The 9044-nt window shown below is 42.8% G+C and overlaps 1 gene segment (V, D, J or C); it reads left to right on the top strand.

Annotated features, from left to right (window-relative positions):
* Positions 1–2120: 2120 nt before the first annotated feature.
* Positions 2121–2658, top strand: LOC119869134. The segment is given in 2 exon segments: positions 2121–2222; positions 2324–2658. Coding segments are annotated over 2 exon segments (381 nt in total).
* Positions 2659–9044: the final 6386 nt, after the last annotated feature.

The following is a 9044-nucleotide window of genomic DNA, read 5'->3' on the forward strand; positions in this document are numbered from 1 at the left end:
GCCCATTTCATGATTGGATTGTTTGTTTCTTTGGTGTTGAGTTTAAGAAGTTCTTTATAGATCTTGGAAACTAGCCCTTTATCTGATACGTCATTTGCAAAAAACTTCTCCCATTCTGTAGGTTGTCTTTGAGTTTTGTTGACTGTATCCTTTGCTGTGCAAAAGCTTCTTATCTTGATGAAGTCCCAATAGTTCATTTTTGCTTTTGTTTCTTTTGCCTTCGTGGATGTATCTTGCAAGAAGTTACTGTGGCTGAGTTCAAAAAGGGTGTTTCCTGCGTTCTCTTCTAGGACTTTGATGGAATCTTGGGGACAGGGTTTCTGCCTGCATCTTCCAACTTTGGGAGGGGCTCCTGGGCCCTGGGATCTCCACACCCAGTTTCCAAACCTTGTGCTCACCAGCGGCTCCAGACCTTCCCAGTAGGAAAGGATTCCTCTGACCTGGGTAGCCTTAGGGATGCCTGAGACAGGTTGTAGTGGTGGCTCAGGGCTCCCTTCAAGGTGAGGGAGGCTGGCTGATTACTGTGACTCCCCAGTTAATTCAAGATGAACTATATTTCATGCCCTGTGGGAGAGAACAGTGATGTGACAGGATGCACCACAGGGGACACTGTGATCTCTAGAGCACCCCGTTCAGCCTGCATCAGTATGTCCTCTCAGAGGTACCAGACTGCCCAGAGGAAGCTCCTGCCTGACTCATGTAGAATCACACAGGACCAACAGGGGGCCCTGCTCTATCACCTTCCTGCCTAAGAAGACTCCTGGGGACTTGGGTGATTCTGTATCCAGTCTATCAATCCCTCCATTCTGCTGTGGCTACAGATCACCCCCCCCCCAGATCTGCCCCACAGGAAGGTCAAAAGGACCCTGGGGAAGGCCTGGAGCAATGTGTCCAGGTGGCCACCGTCAGGGTCCCTTGCTCGAACTATGACTTTCAGTTGTGCTCTTGATGAAGTAGGCAGTAAGTGCCTGAGTACTTTGTCTGCTATCATTTCAGTTCTTATTTCTTATTGGACTTTCTCATTTATGTCACTACTTTATAATTATCTATGGAAATAGATACTGTTTGTGTTTTTAGCTTTCCCCATTCCTTCTTTTTTCTTTGTATGAATATCATTCCTCATCTCAAAATTTGATAGATGTGAAATTACCTACTGTTTTTTAAAGTGTCAGGGATGTCTTAGTTTAACTGGAAGAACATGAATATGATTGTTTTTCTCTGATATGAGTTTAGGATCTCAAACATGAAGAGAAAGGAAAAAAGAACATGCATGGTTTATCAAACCAACAATTTACAAGTAGTTGCAAAATGAATGGCAGGCGTTTTGGTATCTAACACTTGGGCAAACATGAGCCCTGAGCCTCATCTTCCCCTGTTCCTGGAGACTCCTTTTGCTCTGCAAGTCCTCCTTCTCCAGGTTCCTTCCCCAGCCTTCCAGGACCTTCTGATCCTCAGCAGAACACAATGGGAAATTGAGTTCAAAATGGTCCATGAGACTCACTAGTTCGCAGAGTGTTGGGTTGATTTCTGATAAAGAGACATCCTTGGTCAGCTCGCCCTGGACTACTGCATACATGGTCCCTGATTAACGAAGAGGAGAGCACCATCGTTACATCTGTCACATGGACTCTGAGATTCCCAGTGTCCTCATGGCTGGAGGAGTGACTGCTAAGATCTCCAAAGAGACAAGGAGCAATGTCCCTGGGGAGGGAAGAAAATGTCCCAGAGAGGGATTAGAGTTGAGGTGATTTACGTCTGCCTGTCGTCTGTCTGCCTGTCGCCGAAACACAACGTGTCAGCAGAGTTGAGGTGATTTAGAGGCTGGTCCAGGAGTTGGAGAATGTATCCATCTCCTCATACAGCTGTCAGGATTCTCAGCGAGGAACTTTGGGATGGACATCACCAGAGTCATAGGTCATTGATTTGGAGAAAGATGCCTTCCTGCCAGTCTGTGTCCCAGGTCACCCTGCAGACATTTGTGTGTGTGAAGTCCCAGCATGGGTCCCTTTCAAGATCTCCCAGGTGACTTTTAGGTGACTGTGGGGCAGGAAGAGAGGAAGCTGATTTGCATAAAACACTTGCTTATTCTCATAGGTCTGGAGTCATGAAAAGGTCCTGGAACACCCTTCGCCAGCCAAAGAGCCTGTGGAGCCCACCTCTAGTGAGGATCCCAACCATGGCCTGGACGGTGTTTCTTCTCGGGCTCCTTACTTATGGCTCAGGTCACGGAAATGGACTCTGCATCTGTTCGGGGCACAGAGAAGCAGGGATTCATGTGATCCTTGTCTCCCAAAATAGCACCTTTCTCTCTTTTTGGTTTTAGGAGCTGATTCTCAGATTGTGGTGACCCAGGAATCATCACTGTCAGTGTCTCCAGGAGGGACACTCACACTCACTTGTGGCCTCAGCTCTGGGTCAGTCACTACAAGTAACTACCCCAGCTGGTACCAGCAGACCCCAGGCCAGGCTCCTAGCACAGTTATCTACAACACAAACAGCCGCCCCTCTGGTGTCCCTGATCGCTTCTCTGGATCCGTCTCTGGGAACAAAGCCGTCCTCATCATCACAGGAGCCCAGCCTGAGGACGAGGCTGACGACTACTCTGTTGCAGAACATGTCAGTGGGAGCAGCTTCACTTACCCACAACATCTCAGATAAGGAGGAAGTGAGACAAAAACCCCTGGGTCCTTTTATCTGGTCCTCTTCATTGAGAAGCTTCTGTGGAGCTTACAGTCAGGTGTATGACAGTGATGCTAAGCACAGTGACAGAGACAGATGAGGGGGTGGGCCACAGTCCTGGGGCCATAGCTCCCAAGCAGGGACACAGGCCCTAAGGTAGTGAATCCCTTTACTGGTGACCTCAGTAGAGCATAATCCTCGGGGATGCTGGCCTGAAATGGTGCCTCCCTGTAACTCTTTCCTTTCTTAAAGGCAATATCCATGGACCCTCTAAACTGTTAGATAAAATGTTTATTAATACTAAAATCTTAACACCACTAATACTTTCTTGCTCATAAAATGTGTAGAATAGATGAAATCCATACAGACGATAGCACACACCAGCATACTATGTTTTAGGAAATATTACACTTATATTTATATTTTCTTTTTTCTAAGATTTTAGTTTTCAGGAACCTCTACATCCAGCATCGGGCTCAGTCCTACAACCAAGATCAAGAATCCCACCCTCCAGTGAATGAGCTAGCAAGGAGCCCTTATAGATGCATATTAATTTTTTCAAAAATTTTTATGTATTCATTCATGAGTGCTACACAGAGAGAGGCAGAGACATAGGCAGAGGGTGAAGCAAACCCCCTGTAGGGAGCCTGATGTGGGACTCCATCTTGGGACTCTAGGATCATGCCCTGAGCCAAAGGCAGACGGCAAACTATGAACCACCTAGGCATCCCTAAATGTGTACTTTCAACACAGAAAATATTTTATGTATTTATCTGAAAGAGAGAGATGGCATGAGATAAGGGGGAGCTGAGGGAGAGGGACAAAGGATTCCTTGCCCAGCATGTAGCCCTATGCTGGAATGGATATCAGGACCCCAGCATCATGTCTTGAGCTGAAAGCAGGTTATTAACCACCTGAGCCACCCAGGCATAATAATTTTTTTTAAAAAATTATTTCTTTAAACAAAATTTGTCAACATATAACACCAGTGCCCATCCCATCAATGCCCTCCTTAGTGCCTCTCACCCAGTCACCCTGTCCCCTACTCTCCTCCCCTTCTGAAACCCTTTCTTTGTTTCCCAGAGTCAGGACTCTCTTATGGTTTGTCTTCCTCCCAAACTTCCCACCACCCAGTTTTGCTCCTTTCCCTTATAGTCCTTTTCACTCTTTCTTATATTCCACATATGAGTGTAACCATTTGATGATAGTCTTTCTCCAATTGACTTATTTCACTCAACAAAATACCTTCCAGTTCCATCAGGTCAACAGAAATTGTAGGTAATTCATCCTTTATGATGGCAGAGTAATATTGCATTGTATATATCCCCTTTGTCCATTCATCTGTCAAAGGATATGGTGGCTCCTTCCACAGTTTGGCTATTGTGGACATTGCTGCTATGAACACTGGGGTGCAGGCGTCCCATCATTCCACTACATCTGGATCTCTGGGGCAAATACCCAGTAGTGTAATTACTGGGACTAGGGTAGCTCTGTTTTTACCTTCTTGAGAATCCTCTGGACTGTTTCCCAGAGTGGCTGTAACAGCTTGAATTCCCACCAACAGTGCAAGAGAGTTCTCCTTTCTCCAATTCTTTCCAACATTTATTGCTTCCTGTCTTGTTAATGTTAGCCATTCTCACTGGTGTAAAGTGGTATCTCATTGTGATTTGGATTTGTGTTTCCTTGACGACAAGTGACTTGCAGCATTTTCTCATGTTCTTTTTGTGCCACATGCAGGTCTTTGGAAAAAAGTTTGTTTATGGCTTCTGTCCATTTCATGATGGATTATTTTTTCTTCGGTGTTGACTTTAAGTTCTTTAAAGATCTTGGATATTAGCCCTTTATCTTATATGTCATTGGCAAATATCTTTCCACATTCTGTAGGCTGTCTTTTAGTTTTGTTGACTGTTAATGTTGCTGCACTGAAGCTTTTTATCTTGATGAAGTCCCAATAATTCATTTTTTATTTTGTTTCCCTTGCTTTCTTATATGTATCTTGCAAGAAGTTGCTGTGGCCGCGTTCAGAAAGGGTGTTGCCTGTGCTCGCCTCTAGGATTTTGATGGAATCTTGTCTCACTTTTAGATCTTTCATCCATTTTGAGTTTATCTTTGTGTGTGGTGCAAGAGAGTGGTCTAGTTTCATTCTTCTGCATGTGGATGTCCAATTTTCCCAGCACCATTTATTGAAGAGACTGTTTTTGTTCCAGTGAATAGTCTTTCCTGCTTTGTCAAATATTAGTTGACCATAGAGTTGAGGGGCCATTTCTGGATTCTCTATTCTTTTCCATTGATCTATGTGTCTGTTTTTGTGCCAGTACAAAACTGTCTTGATGACCACAGCCTTGAATTACCACCTGAAATCTGGCATTGTGATGCCCCCAGCTATGGTTTTCTTTTTTAAAATTCCCCTGGCTATTTGGGGTCTTTTCTGATTCCACAAAAATCTTAAGATTTTTTTTTCCAACTCTCTGAAGAGAATGACTCCTTAATTTCTCTTTCTACAGTCTCATTGTTAGTGTATAGAAATGCCACTGATTTCTGGGCATTGATTTTGTATCCTGCCACCTTGCCAAATTGCTGTATGAGTTTCACAACCTTGGGGTGGAATCATTTGGGTTTATACGTACAGTATTATGTCATCTGCAAAGAGGGAGTGCTTGACATAGTCTTTGTCAATTTGAGTGCGTTTTATTTCTTTTTGTTGCCTGATTGCTGAGGCTAGGACTTCTAGTACTATCTTACAGAACAGTGGTGAGAGCGGACATCCCTGTCTTGTTCCTGACCTTAGGGGAAATGCTCTCAGTATTTCCCCATTGAGAATGATATTTGCTGTGGGCTTTTCGTAGATGGCTTTCAAGATGTTGGGGAATGTTCCCTCCATCCCTACACTATGAAGAGTTTGGATCAGGAATGGATGCTGTATTTTGTCAAATGCTTTCTCTGCATCTAATGAGAGGATCATATGATACTTGTTTTTTCTCTTGTTGATGTGATGTATCACGTTTATTGTTGTATGATTGTTGAACCAACCTTGAATTCCCCGATTAAATCCCACTTGGTCATGGTGAATAATCTTAATGTACTATTGGATCCTATTGGCTAATATCTTGTTGAGAATTTTTGCATCTGTGTTCATCAGGGATATTGATGTATACTTCTCCTTTTTAGTGGGGTTTGTTTGGTTTTGGGATTAAGGTGATGCTGGCCTAATAGAATGAGTTTGGCAGTATCCCATCCCTCTCTATTCTTTGGAACATTTTTAGTAGAAACGGCATTATTTCTTCTTTAAACGTTTGATAGATTCCCTTGGGTAGCCATCTGGCTCTGGACTCTTGTGTCTTGGAAGGTTTTTGATGACTGCTTCAATTCCCCTCCTGGATATTGGCCTGTTCAGGTTTTCTGTTTCTTCCTATTATAGTTGTGAATTTTTATAGTAAAATATTTGCATTTTTCCAGAAATGTGTCCATTTCTTCTAGATTGCCTAATTTATTGGTGTATAGCTTCTCATAATATGTTTTCAAAATCATTTGTATTTCCTTGTGTTGGTTGTGATCTCTCATTTTTCATTTATGATTTTATTAATTCGAGTCATTTCTCTCTTCTTTTAAATAAGGATGTCTAGTGGTTTATGTTTCTTATTACTTCTTTCAAAGAACCAACACCTTGTTTTGTTGATCTCTTCTACAGTTCTTCTGGGTCTACTTCATTGAGTTTTGCTTTCTTCTGCTTGGTGTATGTTTTATTTGCTGTTCTTCTCCAGTTTCTTTAGGTGTGAGGTTATCTTGTGTATTAGGGTTTTTTCAGAAATTTTGAGGGATGTTTCTATTGCAATGTATTTCCCTCTTAGGGAAATAGGGAAAAACTGCTATGCCATTTCCCAAAGATTTAGAATGGTTGTATCTTTATTTTAGTTAGTTTCTCTTTGGAAGCTCCCTGTATCTTATGTCTTTTGAGGAAAAGTTCCTAATAACATTGTGTAATTTTTCTAAGGAAATTGGTTTATTTAAGCATTTTTGGACTTTTTTCTTCTTCTTAATAAAGTGTACCTGTTATTTATTATTAACCCATAATTATCATTCTTTATTTTTGTCCACATTTCATTACTTATTTCCATATTTGCATATGATACATTTTCATTTAAAAGTTTTCAAGAGGTTTATCTTATTCTGAAATTGAAAAACCTGACTATGAAGCAGTATTTTGATTTAAATACAGGTCATGATTGTGTGGACACCAGGAAGCTCTGGGCCATTGCGACTGGCAAGTTAGAAGGACTGATGCCCACTTTCTTGACACATGAGAAGGGCCTGAACCTGCTTCAGTGGGACTTGGAGCAGGACTCCACCCATTTGAGGCTCTCCTCTGCTGTGACTCTGTAACCCCCTGGTGAAACTGGATGGTGGCATTTCTCAACCCTCATGGAAACCTACATCATCTCTTCCTTCTTCCTGTGACTAAAGGCATCACCAGTCCAGAATCATGTAGGGAACAGTCATGGGGAATGTGACCCCATATGTCATGAGTGACTCCATTCCCAAGAGCAAAAGGAAAGAAGGAGTAAGACTCTGTCCGCAGATCTCATCGTTGTGCCCAGGAGGCTGCACTGTCATTTCCTTCATGGTTCAATCCCCCATTGTGACCTACAATGCACATGAGAACACCGTCTGCTACCCCAGTGTAGCTCAGAGAGCAGATCCTGCCTTCACTTACAGGACGTGGTGCTCACCATGCCACCCCTCCACGGTGTGGGATTCCAGAATACCCACCTGTTTCTAGTCTGCACACATGAGCTCCAGGAACTACAAAGTCAGCATGATTAAGGTCCTTGTTCAGGTGACCAAATGTCAGAGAGGGCAACTGAGGATAGGACCCTTGTGATGGGAAGAATAACTGGGGGGTGTCCTGAGAGGAGTGTGGGGGAGTTCCCTCAAACTGGAAGATTAAGGTGAGTGGCAGATGACAAGTTGTTAACTTCACAGGGGCTTCTCTGACCTGACAGGAGCCTAAGCTTTGAAAGGATCAATCTTCTCCCAGGTTTTTTGTATCTATCTATCTTCCTCATGCCCTCATCCATTCACTCTAACACATTCCACAGGTTCCTCAGATAGCTCTCCTTTGGAGGGGCAGGGGCCCTATGCTGGAGAACCCGCAATGATCTAGGCAGAGGAGGTCCATTTCCTTTGCCTTAGATAGTCCTCTCTCACCCTGCACTTTTTCTTAACTTTCTCTCCTCTCCTGGACATCTTGTAACTTTTGACTTCCTATCCCTCTGTTATTGATTTTGTTCTTCAAATATGAATCATCTCCATTTTCAGAGTACATGGTTAAAATCTCCCCTTCATCTGGGATTCCTTGAAAAACGCCTCTCTCATTCTTCAACAGGCCCAGAGAGGGCCTTTCCCTGAACCAAAATTTTCTATGACAGAGTTTCATAATTCTGTCTCTGATTTCTTCTTCTTACACTTGCCTTTGTCTAAGACCAGAAGCAGAGACGGGCAAATATGTGGAGTAGATGTATGGGGATAGGCCCCTACCTTATATAGAGAAGATGCATCTTTGCAAGGGAACATTAATTTTGTTGAAGGTCCATGAATCTTTCCTAGAATCCTCATTCAGATCCTTCCTCACTTGGAGAGTTCAGAGGTGGGGCAGACCCACACATCTCAGGGGAGGACTGCTGGTCTTTGACAACCTCCTCCCCTAAGGACTCACTTAGATGGTCCCCGTCCTCCTCAACACAAATTACCCTTATTTTCAAAATCTGACCTTTTTGTTATTCATATGTCATATCCCATCTATATCTATGTATTTTAGATATTTATATACATTTCAGATATTACAGCGTATTTTAAATTTATGTACTTTATGAATATCTGGGTCTTAGAGATTCAATACTGAATAACTTCTATAACTTCTTTATTTGTAACTGAAGAAGTCTCAGTAGTGGAACATATGAATCAATTAAACAAGGTACCATTATATGGGAAATAATTTATTACCAGAAACTTATAGTTACTCACTGCATGATTCCAGCATGAATAGACAATAAGGATGTCTAATTGGAATGAAATATACTTTTTAAAAAATCAACCTTCAAATAATCCAGCAGTTGTAGGTGTGTGTCAAAACTTGAGGGTTATTCCCTAGATATCATTGTTCTCAGAGAAGGGGAATTACGGTCCAGTGGGGAGATGGGGGAAATGTTAGAGCTTTGAGGAGGGAGTGGAAGCTGGGGAACCAGCAGAGAATGGCTCCTTGTAGGGAGGAGGGTGTCCTCTACCAGGGGCCACATCCTGAGGAAGCAAAGAGCTGGAAGCATAACTCTCCTCTCCCTCCTGCCAAAATCACTGTGTCAGGAACAAAG

This window comes from Canis lupus, unplaced genomic scaffold, assembly GCF_011100685.1.
Source record: "Canis lupus familiaris isolate Mischka breed German Shepherd unplaced genomic scaffold, alternate assembly UU_Cfam_GSD_1.0 chrUn_S1622H1813, whole genome shotgun sequence".
Taxonomy (NCBI): domain Eukaryota; kingdom Metazoa; phylum Chordata; class Mammalia; order Carnivora; family Canidae; genus Canis; species Canis lupus.